The 22,434-nt window shown below is 34.9% G+C and overlaps 3 protein-coding genes across 3 annotated transcripts; 2 read left to right on the top strand and 1 right to left on the bottom strand.

The window, feature by feature from the left end:
* The first annotated feature begins 10,935 nt into the window (after window positions 1-10,935).
* On the top strand, window positions 10,936-11,944 carry LOC101893375 (uncharacterized). The gene is made up of 2 exons (XM_005186424.3): window positions 10,936-11,051; window positions 11,121-11,944. Exons 1-2 carry the CDS (start codon window positions 11,037-11,039, stop codon window positions 11,799-11,801), a joined length of 696 nt encoding a protein of 231 aa, XP_005186481.2. The 5' UTR covers window positions 10,936-11,036; the 3' UTR covers window positions 11,802-11,944.
* A 3,371-nt stretch (window positions 11,945-15,315) lies between these two features.
* On the bottom strand, window positions 15,316-15,963 carry LOC101893213 (uncharacterized). Its single transcript, XM_005186423.3, has 2 exons — window positions 15,949-15,963; window positions 15,316-15,891 (listed from the first exon to the last, which is right to left on the bottom strand). Exons 1-2 carry the CDS (start codon window positions 15,961-15,963, stop codon window positions 15,316-15,318), a joined length of 591 nt encoding a protein of 196 aa, XP_005186480.2.
* Window positions 15,964-20,493: 4,530 nt separating this feature from the next.
* LOC101893031 (uncharacterized) lies at window positions 20,494-21,138 on the top strand. The gene is made up of 2 exons (XM_005186422.3): window positions 20,494-20,508; window positions 20,575-21,138. The coding sequence occupies exons 1-2, from the start codon at window positions 20,494-20,496 to the stop codon at window positions 21,136-21,138; spliced, it is 579 nt and encodes a 192-aa protein (XP_005186479.2).
* Window positions 21,139-22,434: the final 1,296 nt, after the last annotated feature.

Genomic DNA, 22,434 nt, shown 5'->3' with positions numbered 1-22,434 from the left:
ACAATATAAGATTAATGGTACATACACAGAAAACAACAATACATGCCTAATTCTATTTCGAATATACAAATTCCAATAACTGACCTTACCCACAGACTAAAGAAAGTGAAGACAATATGGAGAACAATTATAAAAATTAACGTAGATTACATTAACACCATCTTCACTCATCTTTCTCAAAACACTCATTTGCTCATTTTATGCGGCTAATGGCTTTTTGTGATGCCACAACAACAAGAAGCGATTAGTGAATAAGCCTAATAATTATCTCGAAAAAGAAACACACAATTTCAAAGGTGCACTTGAAGGGGCCGTAAAAGGTCACGGTATTGTAAGGTTAGTTAATGTGATTTTGGGGAACCGATAGAGAAGATGATGCAGACAGTTGAAGATTAATGATGAGTAGGTTAGGTAGGAAAAACAAAATACACGGATTTCTGAGGTTATTCAGGGTCATCTGAGTTTACATAGAAAAACAGTGTTTTTTATGAGAAATATACCGTTTGAGCCATTTAAAGTTTAATAATATGATATAGAGACACACACATGTGATGTATTTTCTGGAAAAAAGTTCAGAATATTGAGTAAAATAAGAATGTTCTATATTCTGTTGCATAAATATGGGTTGTTATACATTCAAATCCGGCGATTTATATATCATTATACAACAACATTTTTTTGTTACCAGTACAGGGTGAGATAAAAAGAAAACCAAATTGGGCAGTTCACCAAGCGAAGCAACTCTTTAGCTCTTTTGTGTTTTCTTTCCGTTGCGGTGTATGTTCTTGCATTTTTTGGAATTTCAATGGGTTCGAGGTAACATTTTTCAATGGAATATTGCGATATGTTCAGCTCACGTGCCATTTTTAGGCCACTGCGATCAAGTCGCCTTTTTTACTTTTCGAACCATTTCTGCTCATGTTGCTGTTTTCGAGTAGTTGTCGAACGAGTGGCTTAGAAATGACAGCAGTCTGAAATTGGTTGCAGTTTTTTCATCTCACTCTGTATTTAGTGTTCTGAATTGTTACGTCACACAATGGAATAAGATCCTAAAAAATGGAAAATATTTTGTAGTTTTGAAGTTTTGCTCAAATATTGAGAATGGGAAAATTGTTCGACGTTCAGCACCAATATATACTCCCTGATTTTCAATATTTGGAATGTTTTGCCCACAATTTCAACCAAATCGTTCTACGAAAAAATTGAAGGTTGATTGGTATTAGTATTGGTCCCATATTTGACATTTTGAAGGTTTCAGACATTCTTCCCCCACGAATTGCCATTTTACCACCATTTGACATAGTCCATTGTAGCGCCCAGTGGGGTGTGGTCCCCAAGGCGTAATTCCATAAGGAAGATTCCGTTGTTACCATTCCTGTTTTTATATCCTCCACCATAGTACGGAGGGTATAATAAGTTTGTCATTCCGTTTGTAACACCTCGACCCCACAAAGTATATATATTTTTGATTATCATAAAATTTTTGTCGCCTTAGCGACGATCGTCCGTTCGTCTGTGGAAATCTCTATAGCGACCGAACAAAATGAAGTTAATAAAATTTTACTCAGATATGTGTTAGGTCTGCAGAACTTTTGGTACTGAATATCGGGTCCACGTTTTGTATAGCCCCCATATAACTGTATCGACAATTTTAAGGTTTTTTGTGTGTTCTAGTCACAATTTTAGCCCGAATTGGCTGTAAATTAGGTTAGGATTTTTGGTATTGAAAATCGTGTATATAGGTCCTCATTTTGGTATAGTCCTGAATTATTCACCGGAACTGTTTCAAATTACGTATTTAAAGTTCGTAATTGGAATTACAGTCTGAGACAGAAAATGCAGGTCCAGGTCTTCGTATAGGCTCCACATATCAGTACCTCCCTATATATTTTGACGATTTTAGGTACAATACCCACCGAAATTGTTTGACATGTCGTATTTGAAGTTCGTAATGAATGCTACAGCCTATAACAGAAAATTGTCTATGCTGGTACAGGTAATCGCACAGCTCCGATATAATGGTACCTCCCTATTTACGATATTCTGATGATTTTAGCTACATTTTTCACCGTTTATTTCAAGTTTTGAATTTGAATATGGTAATGGCTTATGACAAACAATGCCTATGTAAGTCCACGTCGTATAGACCCCAATATAACGGCTATATTCGGTATTTTTAAAATTTTATCAGATTTTTTTAAGAACAGTGTGGCTTGTTTGTTCGGGATACCGTAGTATTTTGTTGTTGCAAAATGGTAAGGCTTATCCCTTTATTGTTGTTTTTATAAAAACAACGTTTGTTTATTAGTGGAGAACGATGGTAATGTTTACCAGGGGGTAAGGCAGGGAATACCTAGGTTTCGGAAAGAGCCACCAATCCTCATCAGTTCCCTTGTTTTTGTCTGGGATATTCTCCCCAGAAGTTATTTTAAAAATAACTTCTATGACAAAAACATTTTTTACCCAAGTGACGAGATCGTAAGCTCAATAGAAGAGGAACCAAAGAATTATATAAAACTAAAATTCTTTTGGAAAGTCTTCTAAATCTTACAACCGCACTTATAAACATTTTCATCTTTCTCCACTTGTTATGCTTTCGTTCAACCTGAACGAAGTAGCATAACCATGTAAGTTGGTTTTGTCTGTTACAACAAAAACCCCTTCGTCGACCGTGCCTTGTCTATAAATAGAACAGTGTGGCTTGTTTGTTCGGGATACCGTAGTATTTTGTTGTTGCAAAATGGTTAGGCTTATCCCTTTATTGTTGTTTTTATAAAAACAACGTTTGTTTATTAGTGGAGAACGATGGTAATGTTTACCAGGGGGTAAGGCAGGGAATACCTAGGTTTCGGAAAGAGCCACCAATCCAATTTTGTTTTTTTTGGAAAATTCGTTCCAAATGGTGGACGGTATTAAAAGTTCGACCCGGCCGAACGTACTGCTTCTTAAGTTGTTTGTTATACCCTCCACCATACATAGTATGGAGGGTATATTAAGTTCGTCATTCCGTTTATAACTCATCGAAAAAATCATTTTAGACCCAACAAAGTATATATATTCTTGATCAGCGTAAAATTTTAAGACGATTAAGCTCTGTCCGTCCGTCCGTCTGTTGTAATCACTCTACAGTCTAAACGAATTAAGACAGAAAGCTAAATCTCTCTTTTGTCTGCAGGTCAAGTTCGAAGATGGGCTATATCGGTCCACGATATCGTATAGCCGCCATATAACGGTACCCCCGATATTCGGTATTTTGATGATGTTAGCTACATTTTTCACTAGAATTGTCTAAAATTCCACACAAGGAGTTATTTGTGAGTACTTTATCCCCTAAAAGAGAGATGTTTATATAGGTTCACGATATCGTATAGCCCCTATATAACGGAACCCCGCGATATTCGGTATTTTCATGATTTTAGCCACATTTTTCAATATAATCTTCTGAAAATCCACACAAGGAGTTCTTTGTGAGTACTTTATCCCCTAAAAGAGAGATGTTTATATAGGGTTCTATTCTGACCCGAGCCCCACCTCCATTCTAAATTTCGTGAAGATCGGGCCATAATTGCGACCTGTAGAGTGATGACAAATTAACATGGACAGACGGACGGACGGACATACATAGCTAGATCGACTCAGCTCGGCGAGATAGGAAGAGCCGTATATACTTTTCTATGTGGGAAACCAATATTTCGTGGTGTTACAAAATGTTTGGCCCAATCAAACTTATAATACCCCCAACACATAGTGTTGTAGGGTATAAAAATGGCGCCAATAACTCAGTAACTAATTTGTTTGGTTTTGACACTCCACAATTTATCATTATAGAATTTCGAGGTTTATTGTGTGGAACATGCATCGATAACTTTCATTAACATGGTGTAGGTTATGTACCTTTTATTAAAAAAATAAGCGAAATGTGCCTACATATTATTGAAGTTAATCTTGACAATCGAATCGGTAACAAGAAATAAAATCGAAACAACTTTGAATGCGTTTATTTTCTTTCTAATTCTCCACAAGTTAATTATCTAATTCACCTTCTAACCTAATTTTGCACAACATATCTTCTCGTCCAATGACATCGAGCTACGATGATTCGTACATAATTATTTCCAAAATTAAAACCGGTAGTCTGTTTGTTTATAGTTTTTATCTGGATTGAGATAAAACTATTTAAAATTGAGCGGCATTCAAGTACAAAATAAAGCAATTTCGACTGTTTTGAAAGAAATATAAACAAAATACCACATTTTATGCGTTTCCGTTGTGCAAATATTTAATTATTTTTTAGTTGTGTTTTATTCAAACCAATTCAAATGACACAAATCAAAATAGTTCAAATGTTGCTATGTTACATAATTCCTAACATAAAGTGAATGTAATGGTCAATGTTGGAATGGAAGTAAAGTTAAATTTCAATTCTTCATTTCCAAGATGACTTTTGCAGCGGAGCCGCTGAATATTTGTTATTATTAAGGTTTTTATAACATTTTTTTTGCCAAAATTCTGATTTTTATCAATTGGGTTTGTCTCAAATAAATTAAATGTACACAATTTAAACCCAATCGGACAATATGTCAAGGAAAATGTTATTATGAATCAATGTTCACAAGAAATGCTGCGTTCTGATATTTAGCTTGAATCCAGTAAGTGTGAATGTTTGGATATTCAAACTATGCCGTTGTGTATAGAAATCGGGCAAATTATCGTTTTAGATTTTAGAAAACCGGCCCGTATATTTGTGGAGGAATGGGGTACAGATGTGAATTTAGAAATTCAAACTGCAATAGTACTATGTGTGTTAAGATATAGTGATGCCAAATAAATATAGAATAGATTCACAAAAACTGAAGAGGAGGATATTAGTAACAAACTGATTCCAACAGAACTGATTCCATAGAACATAGAAACTGAAGAGGGGGATATTAGTAACAAACTGATTCCAACAGAACATAGCCCAGACACACTCGAAAAAAGAACAAAAAAAATTTTGGTGGACCCTTCATAAACGCTGAGCTCTAGAGTCTATGAGTTTTTATGTACGTTTGGCAGCAGTATCTACCAATTTATTTTTTCATACCCTACACCACAATGTGGTGTGGTGTTGAAGTCCTTCAAATGCGTAATATGTACTCCAATGATATTTGATACCGGGCATCAGATTTTTATATAGTTTCCATATATATCTTCGTCCGATTTAAGGGTTATTGCTCAACGAATATGTAATATCAGCCCAAATTATGTGTATGTGGGATCTAGATCTCCTTCTTCACAAACGTTTAAAATTTCGATTTCAATTTAATAAATTTTAAATTTAGTTTACTCAGTATCTGCAATATTAATATTTTTGGTACATCTCGCATATTCAAAAATTCAAAAAAAAAAAAAAAAACAGTAAAGAAAGTCCTAAAGTCGGGCGGGGCCGATTCTATGATACCCTACACCACTTTACTAGTTTAGTAGAGCTGCGCATAATAATTAAAAGCTTTTTATGGGAGAATTCAATCATACACGCTATGATTATAATTGTAATTTAAAGTTCAAAGGACTAAATATGCCGAAGCATTTGTATCTTTTAAATTCGGACTTGTATTGCCCATTTGGTGCAAAATTAATATGAAATCAGATAAAGATATATATGGGAGATATATCCAATCTGAACCGATCTCGATAACATTTAGTAAAGATATTTCTGAGCAGTATTTGATTTATTTCCCTGAATATCGTTGTTACGGAGTGCATATTACGGCTGTGGGTAACAAAAACAACAAATCGGATGAACAATATATATGGGAGCTATAGCTATATCTGAACCGATCTTCACCAAATTTGGCATACTACCTTCTAGACTCAATTCGGTCGTATGTGCCAAATTCCATCGCATTTGGGCAAATATTAGACGTTTGGTGCACAATAAAAGGTAAATCGGACGAAGTTATATATGGGAGCTATATCCAAATCTGAACCGATCTCGATAAAATTTAGCAAAGGTATTTCTGAGCTGCATTTGATATATTTCCAAAAAAATTTTTTTGTTACAGAGTGCATATTACGGCTGCGGAGGACACATATAACAAATCGGATGAACAATATATATGGGAGCTATAGCTATATCTGAACCGATTTCGATCAAATTTGGCACACTTATTTTCATGCCTAATTTGGTTGTATGTCCATACTATTCGGACTGATATTACAAGTTTGGTGCACAATAAAAGGCAAATCGGAAGAAGATAAGTATGGGAGCTATATCTAAATGTTGACCGATTATCTCCAATTTCAATAGGGTTCATCCCTGGGAAAAACAAATAATTTGTGCAAAATCTCATCTGGATAGGGCAATAAATGCGAACTGTAGTTTGTTTACAAAAATACATGGACAGACGGACGGGCGGACGTGCATAAATCGACTCAGAATGTGATTCTATGCAGATCATCGAAAGGAACTATGGGTCTATCTCGTTTCCTTTTGCCTGTTACAAACAAATGCACAAAGACATAATACCCTGACCACCTTGTGGTGTAGGGTATAAAAAGAAAAAAACAATGCCTAAAAAGATATTAAGTTTGTCCGGTCCGAACTTCTAATACCCTCCACCATTGGGCAAAGTAAACATTTTTTATGCAAAAGTATCTGGATTCAAACGTGTTCCACTTTAAACTACAAACTCCAGTAAGATCGGTAGGAGGATGGTTGGAGCCGTTATATGGGGCCATACTAAAACGGGAGCCTATGTATACAATTTTGTACTACAACGATTGCAATCTATTACGAGTCTTAAATCCCAAATTTTATATAATTTCGTGGGTAAATATATTAGAAAATGTGGCTTAAATCTTCAAAATGCCGAATATCCAATGAAATATGTACGCTATGGGAAAAACCAAACCAAATATACGAAAACGTACATTTATATGCACAATGTTCCTCCATCGGAGATGGAACCTAATACAAACTACAAATAACTTTTTTTAGACAAATCCGTTGAAAATTTGGCAAAAATTATCACACAGCGAATGTAAGGAGGTACCATTATAGGGGCGCTATACCAAAACGTGAACCTGTATGTACCAAGTTCCGCCACAAGAGCTAGAACCCATAACGAACTTCAAATACCAATTTCAAGACAAATTGGTGGAAATATGTGGCTAAAACTATCAAAATACCGAATATCGGGAGGTACGTTTATATAGGGGCTATCCCAAAATGTGGACCGATATATTTCATTTTCAATACCAACCATCCTAGACACAAAGCAAACAAAGGTACCAAATCTTTACGTCAAATAATCTGAGTTGTATCGTGATTCAAATTGACAGACGAACGGACATCGTTAAATCGACTTAAAATTTTATGCTGATCAAGAATATATATACTTTATTGGATCTGTGACTAACTTATTTAGGTATTAAAAGCGGAATGACAAATTTAATATACCCTCCTTTCCAAGGTGAAGGTTATAAAAATCACATATCTATAAATATATAAGACTGACTGATTTATCAACGCTAAGGCAGAACAGCTGAAGCTAGAATTTTGGGTCAATATTGATTGGTAGGGGTGGGATAAGGCTAAGATTTTGGAAATTTGAACATGAAGTGCCAAGTACTAAAATTATTAGTACTTTGTGAACATATAAAAATTGTGATATAAAAAGTTTGAGTAGTGGTGTACTAATTGTAACAGCAGTACTAATTGAGGTACACTTTGGTTTTGGTTGAACGGATGGATCTGAAATTGTAAAATGTTGGTATTGGGGTCTCTGCTGGTGGGTAGGGTTAAGATCTAAATGATGAATTTTGCAATTTGGCAGAAGGGTCACTGTTAGAGAATATGGTAGGCGCTTTTTATACCCTACAACACTATGTGTTGGGGGTATAAAAGTTTGATTGGGCCAAAAATTATGTAACACCTCGAAATATTGGTTTCCCACATAAGAAAGTATATATGGATCTTCCTATCTCACCGAGCTGAGTCGATTTAGCTATGTATGTCCGTCCGTCCGTCTGTCCGTCTGTTCATGTTAATTTGTAATCACTCTACAGGTCGCAAATATGGCCCGATCTTCACGAAATTTGGAATGGAGGTTGGGCTAGGGTCAGAATAGAACCCTATTTCTTTTGGAGATGATCGCATAATATTTAGGGTCCTCATTTTGCAGTTGTTCTACAGGTCGCAATTATAGACCAATCAAAGCGGTTATGCCAATAATGATGTTAATATAGATTTTGTAGTATTTTGTGATATTTTTTTTTATTTTTTCATATTTTTTATCGCATACGATTTTTTCATTCAATTTGAGTTATAATAGTTTTTAATATTTTTTCACCTCCGATCCTCACGAAAATTTTCACAAGGGTAGGGTTGGGCTCAGAAGGGCTAGGCCTACTGTTTTCAAATATATCCGCAATACATGAGGGGTTGAAATGAACCATGAAATGAATGAAATGAACAACTAAAAATTTTCCTGATTTTGCAGCCGTTATAAAGGTCACAAATAGAAACCAAAGGACACGAAATATCGCATAAAGTTAAAGTTTAGGACAGTGGGTAGAGTGGAACACTAATTTTGTGTGAAAAAATACCAGCATTACTTACAGGCAATATCCGAAAAACACAAAGGGCGAACTTCTCGCTTTTTTATGCTGATTTCGTTGACGAATATAGCCAAATATCGTAGACAAGCAAATCATATAGATGAGTCTAAATTTGGAGATACGGAGGGGCTTCTTGCTTTTGGAGATGATTGCAAAATATTTAAGGGTTCCAATTAACCAAAAACAGAAATGTTTTTCCGATCACACAATTGAAGCTGCAAAATGGACTACACCAACTTACAGCATGACGGAGTGCATATATATTGGTCCCTAGTCAAAACCTAATTTCAAATTCCAATATGGATTTGGACATAAGGGGGCTTCTAACATATTGTAGTGTTGTAGGGTATTAGCCTTTTCTTACTTTTTAAAATATGTACTAAAAAGAACTAAATGGAACTAAATTTATTACACGAGCTGGGGAAAGAGCTGGAAATCTAGGATTTGGAATGAGGCTCTGTTATGTTGTGTAGAATTGACGAACCAAATGTTTTTTTTTTTTATTTTATTTATTTATTTATTTTGTTTTTTTTTTTGAAATTCGAACATTAAGTGTACCAAAAGTATTGAGATTTGATATAATAATCGAGATTAAGAAATAAGGTCTTAGGTGAATAGACATTTAGTGAATAGACAAAAGTGTACTACATTTTATATAGAGTGTAGAATTGTAAATATTGACATAGGAATCTGTAGTGTTTCGTTTAGGAGGAATTTACAATATTTAAAAGAACTGGATTTATGAATTTTCCTATGAGTGTAACTATCCGATACACAATAGACAGCTTTGAAATGCGTACTTATAAATCGATCATTTGTAAGGTAACTATATTCGATGTGTGTTTATGATGTGTGTGTGATATACTCTGTCTTATATTTTCATGATTTTCACCATATTTTTTCTCGGATTTGTCTCAAAATTGGTAATTGTAGGTCATAGTGGGTTCGAGCTCCGGTGGCGAAACATTGTATGTATAGGTCGATTTTTTGTATATCCCCCTTATTCGGTACTTTGATGATTTATGTTACATTTCTCCACAGATTTGTCTAAAAATTGGTATTTGTTATTCATATTCCGACGGCAGAAAATTGAATATTTAGGTCCACTTTTTCCTATAGCGCACATATAACGATATTCGGTATTTTGATAATCCTGGTCATATTTTCCATGAACTTATTTCAAATTTGGTATTTAAAAAGATTTGGAAGATGGCATACCCGTTTTGGTATGGCCCCCATACAACGGCCTTGCCCACTTTATGGTTTTTTGAAAAGTTTACGTTGAAGATATGTGCATACAAAATCTAAATTTGTTGGAGCTACCTCCGATTTAGCATTTTTTTCAGTCTAAACAAACAATCAAACGACAACAGGTGACTCCATAATATACATTTATTCTTAATTACTCAAATGAGATTTTTTTAATCATGTTAAGTTGAGTAAAGCTTAGCCTATGAGGATTTGAATGTGAACTGAAGGTTTGAAGGTTTCCGAAAAAAACTTCAAACAGAAGCCATTGGACATTATTTTCTCACCGATATGTTTCTATATGGGTCCTTTGTATTAACGTTATGTTAGAGGTTTTTATCCCAATTCCATTAGTGTGTTGTTAGGAGTAAATATTTATATGTTGTCACTACCAAAAGATTTAAATTATTACCAGGCAATCTCAAAAATACGTAACGCTACCTTCAAGATTATAATACATTCACCGGATATGATTAGTTCCAATGTACTTTATTGCATGTTATTCAAATCTATTGGCACTTTTGTTTTGTAAATCTCTGCGTTGCATTTCAATGTTTTGGTGCATTCCCGCTGTGTCTCTGCAGTCTTTGAATTGGTGATGTTGTGGATCTTGGGAATGTTATTCCGAATGTATGAATAATTACATGTACATTTTTTTTTTTGCTACGATAACTAAAACAAAATTAGCTGCATTCGGCCATTCAAATGTGTCGAATGGGAAATGAAAAACAAAATGTGTTACACTTGAAGGTCTCGGCATGAATTGAGTCAGAGATGGGGGCAAATTACTATAGATAGTGCTAGTAAATTGAAATGAAAAAACCCCAATGGTCTCCAAGAGCGACGTAGCTAATTGAAAAGTATTGGTGGTTTGTTAACAACAATGGCAAATTGCAAACAAATCTTTACTTAAATAGCAGCAACAACAACAAAATACACCGGGTTATTCAGGGAGATGGCAGCGGCATCGGAATTTACCGCTGGGTTCCGCTGACACCGAACGACAGGCGTTTAACACTATTTGTAGACAGGTACTTCGTTGAGCAAATGATCGTTTAATAAGATTTCTGGAGCAACTATAAATAGAGAACTACTTATCAACTTTGACATACTTCAAATCGAACAGTTCATCGAACATCACAGCTAATCCTCTTCTCCCAACAAACAAACAAATCTTAAGCAAAAACATGCGTGGTTTAATGGTAAGTATTTGATAAACTGACACTTGGATTAAAGAATATCATTGTAATCATCATTTTATTCCTCAATAGGTATTGTGCTTTGTTGCTCTTTGCTCGGCTGCCCCACAAGGCTACAATTATCCCAGCCAGCCTAGTGGACATTATTTACCGCCAACAGCACCTGAAGCATCGTCCTATGGCCAGCAGCACCAACAGCCTCTTGTTACAAAACGCTTCTTTATTCACTCTGCGACCGAGGAAGAAGAGGTGGAGGTCCAACATCGGGATATTGTCGTTGGCACTCCCCGCAAAAACTTCAATGTCGTTTTCATCAAATCGCCAGCTGATAAGAAACAAAAAACCAAAATTCGTGTCATCCCTGCCGTTAACGAGGATAAAACTGTCATCTATGTCTTGGCCAAGAAAGCCGATGAACCCCAATTGGAAACCTATGTTGAAGAACCTGCCACCACCACTACCAAACCAGAGGTATTCTTTATTAAATACCGGACCAATGAAGAAGCTGAACATGCCCAACACAGCATCCAAGCTGAATATGATCATTTGGGTGGCAATACTATTATCTCCAATGAAGGTGTTTCACCAGTCCAATCTGTAATTGGCAGTTTGGATGGCTTCCAACAACAGCAACAACAAGCTGGAGCCCCGGATGTCTCCTTTGGCGACAGTACAGGTCCTGAGTATTCTGGTGTTGCGGAATCTGCTGACAATACCAATGCTGCCTATTTGCCACCCGTGAAGAAACATTAAATGTGAAGAGATGGGAGATAAGATTAGAAAGTAGTTTGACCCTCGGTCTTTTGAACTGATGTGTAACAGACTTTTGTTTGTTATTTTTTGATATATGTTTTTTTAAATTGTCTGTTATTCATTTAAAGTTATTGTTAAAAAATATAATGTTTTTAATTGAAAAAAAAGAATGGTGTTTTCTTAAAAAGTGATATGTTTAAAACTAACAAGTAAGCAATGGCTATAGTCGTGCGGAGCCGAACATGTGAGAGCCTACAACACTACAATATATTGAAATACCTACTTAGGTACAAAACCCATTTCATTAGATTTTTTAAATAATGCAATACATTCCTGATCAAATGTTAACTTTGGTTTTTGACCGGGGTATTTGCCCTATATTTACCTCTCTCTGTCGTGCTGATTGGTATTCAAAACAATTGCACATAAAAGTTTGGGTCCACTTTACCCCCTAAATATAATCATCTAAAATGCTCGACTTCTGCCCTGTCTCGAACTCTCTCTCCATACAAAATTCTGTGTCGGTTGGTTTTTAATTGTGACCTGTAGAGCGACCGCAAAATCAAGAAAATTTTATTTTTTTTATCCTTTTAGACCCATAGATATATTTCTTCAAAATAGGCTTCTATTCTAACCCTAACCCTACCTCCATGCAAAATTTTATGAGGATCGGACGATAATTTCAACCTGAATACAAAACCCTCTATATATAATGTTGTAGGGTGCAAAAATATTACAAAATCTTCAAATCAATATTGTAAGGCAAATATGAAAAAATCTCATGCGATAAAAAATTGACAAAATATATTTACTTTTTATGCCCTATACCACATTTATGCCATGACTTGTGCATTCACATTGGTGATTGAGATGAAATTTTCCAAACAATATTTGGTTGCCTCAAGGACGAACCCAAATCGAAATTGTTAAGAATCGGTTCAAATTTGGATATAGCTCCCATATATATCTACAACCGATTTGTGCACTAAATGGCCAATATTAGTCTAAATGAGCTGAATTTTGACATATCCGACTGAATTCAGTCTCGAATCAAGTACATTAAATTTCGATGAAAATCGGTTTAGATATAGCTATAGCCCCCATATACAGGTTGAGATAATAAAACTGCAACAAAGTCAAACGCCATAATTTTTACATTTTTTTTTAATTTCACTGAATTATAGCAAATAAGTAAGCAAAGGCTATAGTCGTACGGGCCGACCATGTGATACCCTACAACACTACAATATATTAGAAGCCCCTTTACGTCCAAATCCATTTTGGAAGATTTCATATTGAAACTATGTCACGGAGCACTGCCCAGATATTACCCTTAGCATTTTGACCAGCGACATTTGCCCAATATTTACGCACTCCGTCTTACTGTTAGTTGTTGTGGTCCAGTTTACAGCTTAATGTAATCTAATGGTCATTCAAAATGCTAGAATTCTTCCCTTCTTTAACTCGATTGTCTTCAATTGGGTGATCAGGAAAATTTTTCTGTTTTTGGTGAATTTGAACCCCTAAATATTTTGCGATCATCTCCAAAAGAAAGAGCCCCTCTGTATCTCCAAATTTAGACTCATCTATATGATTTGATTGTCTACAATATTGGACTATATTCGTCAGCGGAATCAGCATAAAAAGCCAGAAATTCGCCTTTTGTGTAATTTGGATATCGCCTGTAAGTTATTTTCAGGTTTCGGTAGAATGGAAATGTTGGTATTTTTTCACACAGAAGTAGTGTACCAATTAAAAATCCAATTAGCTTTAGTATTTTTGCACCCTTTATATTTGGTATTTCACTGATTGCAATACCAATAAATTTTAAATTTTTAGTTCTTATTGGACGGATTATTGTCACATAAAAGAAGTAGGTCCACGTTTTGAAATGAGGCCCATAACGCTTTGTCGGTCAATTCTGTTTTTTGTCACGATGTAGGTCCTGGAGTGGAAAGCTAGATGCCAATTTTAGACACAACAAGTAAGCAAAGGCTATAGACGTGCGGGGCCGACCATATGATACCCTACAACACTACAATATGTTCGAAGTCCACGAAAATTGTGGTCCATTTAACAGCTAAGTATAATCCAATGGTCATCCAAAATGCTAGACTTCTTCTCTGTCCTCAACTCTCTTCCGATGCGAAATTCCGTGTCGATTAGTTTTCAATTGTGGTCTATAGAACGATTACAAAATTAGAAAAATTTAAATTTTTTTAGCCATTTAAAACTCTAAATGCACGTCCTAAGAACAATAGGCGTCAATTCCGACCCCCCCCCATGCAAAATTTCGTGAGGATCGAACGATAATTGCGACATACATATAATAACACCAAAACGTAGTGTTGGGGGGTGTAAAAATTTAGAAAATTTAAAATTCAAAATTGTAAATCAAATTGAAAAATCGCATGTGATAAAAAAATATGAAATAAATGGAAAAAAATGAAACAAAAGATATAACTTTTTTATTGGTATAGTATCCCACGATTTTCTTAGATTTTATCCTTTTCTGGCAAGAGACCATTCCGAATTGATGTGAATTGTGAAAATCGGCCGGTTCTTGATTTATAAGCAGAATAAATAAGATCATTTTTTTTATTGTACCTATTTTGCTATATATCCGATTTCTTCACTGTAATGGCAAGAAGTGATCTTTTAATGTATTTGTTATTTGGCTGGGATTAAAAATATTCGAGGTTTAGTGGAAATTTTCCTATTTTCTAACATAAAATTTATGGTCTATTTTACCCGCTAATTATTGTCCGATGGCCGCTAAATTGGTAGGTTTCTGCCTAGTCCCAAACTCTAACTCCATTAAATTTTCGCGTCGATTGGTTCATAATTGTGACCTATAGAGCAACTGCAAAGTCTGGAAAATTTTCGTGAGGATCGGTTCATAATTGCGACCTGTAGCTTGATTACAAATTAACATGTACAGATGGACAGACGGACGGACGGACATACATAGTTAGATCGACTCAGCTCGGCGAGCTAGGAAGACCCATATATACTTTCCTATGTGGGAAACCAATATTTCGTGGTGTTACATAATTTTTGGCCCAATCAAACTTATAATACCCCCAACACATAGTGTTGTAGGGTACAAAAATGGTCATTTAACATTGTATTGCGCACTTATTTTACGGAAAAAATATTGTTTTCATTCACATTTATGTTGGCATATTTACATTCGACTTTTTTGTTAAGATAGCATTCCGGAATTATATGAATTGTCATAATTGTCAAAAAATCGTATAATATAAAACATTACAATTGTACATTTCAAAAGTCAAAATAAAAATTTTCAAATTTCATATTTTTACGCGATTTTTTTTTAATTTCATCCTTTTCTGCCAAGAGATAATTCCGAATTTATCTGAATCATTAAAATTATACTAGCGGTTGAGTTATAAGAGTAACACATCTTTTCTTTTATTCAGATAGATTTTATTTCAAAACAAAAATTAGTATTCACAACAAACTGTATGTAACAATGGCAATCGTCTAACACTCAATACTTTATGGGAGGCAAATAGGTATTTTTAGGTGCCCCATCTAAACTGCCAATAACTGAGGTAACTGGAGAGACTCCTTCATCAGAGACATCAGTTGTGCCTCCTAAGTTATCATATTTACTCTGGATATGATGTTGAACATGTTCAGCCTCATTATTCGTTCGGTATTTAATGAAGAAAACTTCAGGTTTAGCAGTGGTAGTAACAGGTTCTTCAACAAACGTTTCAAGTATTGGAGCTTCGGCTTTCTTGGCCAAAACATAAATGTATGTTTTATCCTCATTGGTAGCAGGAAGGATACGGATTTTGGCCTTCTGTTGTTTAACCGCAGGTGCTTTAATGAATACGACATTGTAATTTTTGCGTGGTGCTCCTACAACAATGTCTCTGTAAATGACTTCCGGTTCGTCGTCCTCTGGTGCTGAATAGGTGAAGAAGCGTTTGTTAACTATTGGCTCCGGTTGCCATTGACTTTTTCCATTGCTTTGGATGCCGTTTGTTGCCTCATCTTGCACTTTGGGATAGTGATAGCCCTCTGGAGCAGCTAAACAAATGGCTGCCAAACTCAAAAGCTATGTAAATAATGCAAATTAACTATTGAATTAAACACACTAATGCCGAGTACTTACAATCAAAGAACGCATGCTTTTTTTTCCCAAGAAGGTGTATATGCAATGAATTTGTTGGCAGTTCGACTAACTATATCTTTAAATCTTAAATGCCATTGGTATTTATACTGGTTCTAGATAATCAGATATTGATCATTTATTTTTGCACTTCATACATTAGCCAACTTGTCTTGAAAACTTCTAAAACTGTTTAAGTTGGAGTCGAGCGTCATTTATCATTTGAAATATTAGTTATTTTTAGCATAAACAATTCATTCATGAGGGTTTGTGATGTTTGTTTCATTGATGAGGAGAAGTAATAATAAAAATTGGAAAATATTTTAGATAAGACTTTACGTTGATCATACTATACCCTACAAGATAAATATTTGGAAGCCTCCCGGAAAACATTTAATTTATTAAAATGGGGACATTATATATGAAAATTTATCAGTCCATCAACTCACAATAATGTTAAGGAGGAAGAGGGGTGTTAGTGGTAGTGGAGTGTATGTAAAAAGTAAGAGCAAATTTTTTCAAAATTTTGAGTTTCTCGAAAATATTTGGTCAATACATAACTTTTAATTATCTATGATACTCTACAACACCAAACATATTTAGAAGTTCTACCGTTTGTGTGAAATACTCCATACCAACCATATCTCCATACCATATAGTTTTTGGATACCTTGAACTTTGAAATTGAAGGGAACTAATATATAGATCGTATATGTATATCATGATTGATTTCCACTAAATTCGAAGGAGATAGAGTGCTAAATAAAATATCGGAAGAAACATACGAAACATTTTATACTAGCATTTTAATCGTATGATCGGAAATTGAGCCTATTTAGGAAAACGTTGCACCGTTGAGGAAACTCTTTTATACAATTAGAGGGAAATATATAAGAATTGTCAAATCGGATAAAACCGATGTTAACCAAATTTGTCCAACGTGATTCTATGCAGATTTCAGAAATCCTCATAAAAAATTACGGATCTGCTTCATTTTCATCTGAATGTTCCACACAAATACCGAAAGACTTTATACCCAGCATCACAGCATGGTTTATGCTATAACAACTAAAAACAAGTAAGCAAAGGCTACAGTCGAGCGGGGCCGACCGTTGAATACCCTACAACACTATAATAAATGATACAGTTTATATAGGCGAGATACTCGGAAGAATTCCACAAGATATTGTGACAAACAATAAAAGAAAACCATCAGGTTTCCTTCTCTAATTTTCGAATAATAGCAACTTAAACTAATTTGCTCATTTCCAATTTATTTGTAGATGTTGCACGTAAATGGTCTTCCTAGATTTGGAACCAATATTTCCCAAAGACCTATAATCTCTCAGAAGTGGCAAAACATTAATTTTAATTATTGGTTTTTGACTAAAAGATACAGACATTTGACTATATTCTTCAACGAAATCAGCCTTAACGAAATAGTTAGAAGTGCGTCTTTCCTGTATTTGTGAATTCTCCAAAAAGTCACTGGAATGGATATTTTCGTATTTTGTCTACAAAAGTTGGCAAACTATTTCACACATTGAATATTTTTGGATGGCCATCCAAAACTATTTGGCTTTTGCAATGTCCGGTAACCTCCATTCAAATGCGCGTGAGGATCGGGCGATAATTACGACTTCCTGACAATTTTGCAGTTTTTTTTGTCCATTTCAACCCCTAAATATATTGCGATTATCTCCAAAAAGAGTAGGCTTCTATTCTGACCCTCATCTTATCCCCATGCAAAATTTTATAAGGATCGGGCCATAAATGCGATCTGTATATGATATCCTGATATCCTAACTACTTAGTTTTGTTAGCTGTAGAAATATTACCAAGTGTTTAATTCAAAATGAAAATATGCCAAAAATATGACAAAATTGAAAAAATATGAGAAAATATTACAAAATCAATATTTTCATCTTTAGAGAGATATTTTTATGCAATTTTTTTAGACGTTTTTTCTTTCCTGCCAAGAGGTCATTTTGAATTAATAAGAACTGTCGAAATCAGTTCAGCCGTTCTCGACATATAAGAGATCTTTCAAGCATATCTTCTTTGATAGACATATATATCGCACATATTTTGCTATATATCCGATTTGTTGGATGTTAACATCAATGTAAAGGTCAGAAGTAACCTTGTCATGGCTTCGTGATTTCGCCGGGATTTAAAATATTCACGGTTTAATGAAAAATTTTGAATTTTTTCAACACAAAAGATATGGTCTATTTTACCCGCTAAATGTTATCCGACGACCACCCAAATTGGTAGGCTTCTTCCCCGCCCTAAACTCTAGCTACATGCGAAATTCCGCGTCGATTCGTCTATAATTACGACCTGTATAGCTACTGCAAAATCCGACATTTTTTCTGTATTTGGTCCATTTCAACCCCTAAACATTTGGCGATCATCTCCAAAAGAAATAGGCTTCTATTCTGACTCTAACCCCACCTTCGTGCAAAATTTCGTAAGGATCGGGCCATAATTGCGACCTGTAGCGTGATTACAAATTAACATGGACAGACGGACAGACGGACGGACGGACATACATAGCTAAATCGACTCAGCTCGGCGAGCTAGGAAGATCCATATATACTTTCTTATGTGGGAAACCAATATTTCGAGGTGTTACATAATTTTTGGCCCAATCAAACTTATAATACCCCCAACACATAGTGTTGTAGGGTATAAACATTCGATTCGGCCTGGACAAACTTTCAATACCCTTCACCGTTGCATAAAGAAAACAGTTTTATATAAAACAAGTAACCAAAGGCTATAGTCGTGCGGGGCCGACCATGTGATACCCTACAACACCACAATATGTTCGAAGTCTCCTTATTCCAAATCCATTTTGGAAGATTTCGTTTTTCAAATAATGTCAAAGAGCACTAAACAGATGTTACCCATAAGTTTTTGACCCGGAGAATTTTCCGTCGTGTTGTATTTAAAACAATTTCACACCAAAGTTGTGGTCTATTTTATAGTTAAAAATAGTCCAATAGTCATCAAAAATTATTGATTTCTTCCCAGTCCTTAACTCTCTCTTGATACGAAATTCCGTGTCGATTAGTTTTCAATTGTGGCCTATAAAGCGAATACAAAATTAGAAAAATTTAAATTCTTTTAGTCCATTTGAACCCCTTTGCATGTGATACCCTCAAAGCGTAGTGTTGAGGGGTGTAAGAATTTAGAAAATTTTCAAAGTTGTATGTCAAATTGAAAAAATCGCATGCGATAAAAAATATGACAAAAAATTAAAAATATGGAACAAGAGATATTCACTCATTTATTGGTATATTTTTTAGCGATTTTCTTAGATTTTACCCTTTTCTGGCCAGAAACCATTCCGAATTGATGGGAATTGAGAAAATCGGCCCGGCGGTTCTTGAATTAAAAGCAGAATAATTAATATCTACTTCTTTTACATATATATTATTTCTATTTTGCTATATATACGATTTCTTGGCTTTCAGCATCACTTTAATGGTCAGGAGTGACTTTTTAATGTATTTCTGATTTGGCTGGGGTTAAAAATATTCGCGGTTTAGTGGAAATAATGTGGCGAAAATAATCAAAATACCGAATATCGGTGGGTACCGTTATAGGGCGGCTATCCCAATATCCAGGATATTTAATGAATATTTGCACATTAACTTACACTTCAATTTTATTACTTAAACATGCTCCCGCAAAAAATATTTATGGTGAGGTGCGAGAAGAAGTGGTCCGTCATTTCCCGTATTCACACATGATCTTGATATTGGTATGTGTGATATTTACAGACCAGCGGGCTCTTATTCCTCATTTTATAAGATTTATGATTATTCAAAATTATAGCCCTTTGCGTGGAAGGAACTTCATACAAACATATATATTTACAAATTTTGAACAAAGTCGGATGATCCTTTTCTGTTTGAGGAAAATTATTTTCTGTTAAAATATAGGCCTTGTGGGGATGATACCAGAAGGAGTGGATCGATATTGTCCACCTTCGAACTTGATCAAATTTTGAAAAAAAAAAAAAAAAAAAAAAAAAAAAAAAAGTATTACAACTTAAAAAGTTTGGATTAAATCGGATATTCCCTCCGAGAGTTGTCTTGCCCACCAGCCGGACAGACTGATCGCTGTCCTAGATCGACTCCAAATGTTCCAAAACGGGTTTTGTCCAAAGAGATCTAGGGCCTAAGAGTTATTTCGATGAGGAACGTTTTGGCCGTATCAAACGATTTATACCCTCTGTGGACCCAACAGCTACCCTTTGAAGTAAAATTCAGATTGCATGGTAATGTTGGTAGAATTATAGCAGCTAACCATTGTAGCGCGCTTTTCCATATTAATAGTCATTAAACATTGATGAATGTTCTAGGGTCATCATTACCCATAAAGACTTAAATGTTTTCAATGATAACTCAGTTTGTTTCTTAAACAAGTATAAATACTGATGTTGTCATCAATATAAGACATACCACGTCGAAGTATTCAAAGATCCATTTAATTTTGTGCTTTATTAGTTCTCTTCGTTTAAATCACATCATTAAAATGCGCGTATTAATTGTAAATATAACACTAATTAATATTTTTTCTTATGCTTTAATTTTTTATATTTTTGCAAATTTTAAGGTATTGTGTTTGATTGCATATTGCTCTGCTTCTCACCAAGGATATGATTATGCCAGCCAAACAAATACCGCCAGTTCTGGCTTGTATGGAGCACAACCATTGATTACAAAACGGTTCTTCATCCATTCGGCCGCTGAAGAAGAGGGTGTCGATGTTCAACATCATGACGTTGCCGTTGGTACGCCACGCAAAAATTACAATGTAGTTTTCGTTAAAGCCCCTGCCGAAAAACAACACAAGATAAAGGTCCGTGTCACCCCAGCCGTTAATGAAGAAAAGACTGCCGTCTATGTTTTGTCGAAGAAAGCAGATGCTCCCATTGTGGAAACGTTTGTTCAAGAAACCGCAACTACGACCAGCAAACCTGAGATTGCTTTCATTAAATATCGCACCAATGAAGAAGCTGAACATGCCCAACATCACATTCAAGCTGAATACGATCGTTTAGGTGGCACCACTAGTGTTTCTGACGAAGGTGTTTCTGCTGTTAAATCGGTTATTGGTATCTTAGATAGCCTTCAGCAAGGAGCTGGTTCTTCAGCCTACTTGCCACCACAACATTGATATGTTTGTCCGTTTTCAGTCAGTTGTTGTAAATGTGTTGTTATTATGTTACATATACTAATATAAATAAAGAGAATATACGTATATCAAAAATAATATATTTCGAATAGTTTGATGTGAACTGAAGGATACATTTACTTAAGGCTGTCATATCCATGCATATTAAGATGGCAAACTCATTTCAGTCGAGCGGGGCCGACCGTTGAATACCCTACAACACTATAATAAATGATACAGTTTATATAGGCCGTATACTCGAAAGAATTCCACAAGATATTGTGACAAATAATAAAAGAAAACCATCAGGTTTCGTTCTAATTTTCCTATAATAGAAACTTGAACTAATTTGCTCATTTCCAATTTATAGGTAGATGTTGCACGTAAATGGTCTTCCTAGATCTGGAACCAATATTTCCCAAAGACCTATAATCTCTCAGAAGTAGCAAAAGATTAACATTTATTATTGGTTTTTGACTGAAACGCATCTATATGAGATACAGACATTTGACTATATTCTTCAACGAAATCAGCATTAACGAAATAGTCAGAAGTGCGTCTTTCCTGTATTTGTGAATTCTACAAAGAGTCACTGGAATGGACATTTTCGTATTTTGTCTACAAAAGTTGGCAAACTATTTCATACATTGAATATTTTTATCCATCCATCAAAAACTGCTTGGCTTTTGCAATGTCCGGTAACCCCCATTCAAACGTGCGTAAGGATCGGACGATAATTACGACCGACCGACAATTTTGCAGTTTTTTGGTCCCTTTCAACCCCTAAATATATGGCGATCATCTCCAAAAAGAATAGGCTTCTATTCTGACCCTCATCTTATCCCCATGCAAAATTTCATAAGGATCGGGCCATAAATGCGATCTGTATATGATATCCTGATATCCTAACTACTTAGTTTTGTTAGCTGTAGAAATATTACCAAATGTTTAATTCAAAATGAAAATATGCCAAAAATATGACAAAATTGAAAAAATATGAGAAAATATTACAAAATCAATATTTTCATCTTTAGAGAGATATTTTTATGCGATTTTTTAGGCGTTTTTTCTTTTATGCGAAGAGGCCATTCTGAATTAATGAGAACTGTCGAAATCAGTTCAGCCGTTCTCGACATATAAGAGATCTTTTAAGCATATCTTCTTTGATAGACATATATATTGCACATATTTTGCTATATATCCGATTTGATGGATGTTAACATCAATGTAAAGATCAGAGGTAACCTTGTCATGGCTTTTGATTTCGCCGGGATTTAAAATATTCGCGGTTTAATGAAA

This window comes from Musca domestica, unplaced genomic scaffold (assembly GCF_030504385.1).
Source record: "Musca domestica strain aabys unplaced genomic scaffold, Musca_domestica.polishedcontigs.V.1.1 4, whole genome shotgun sequence".
NCBI classification, from domain to species: Eukaryota; Metazoa; Arthropoda; class Insecta; order Diptera; family Muscidae; genus Musca; species Musca domestica.
Note: the sequence above shows the minus strand (reverse complement) of the source record. Positions and strands in the feature narration are given on the sequence as shown.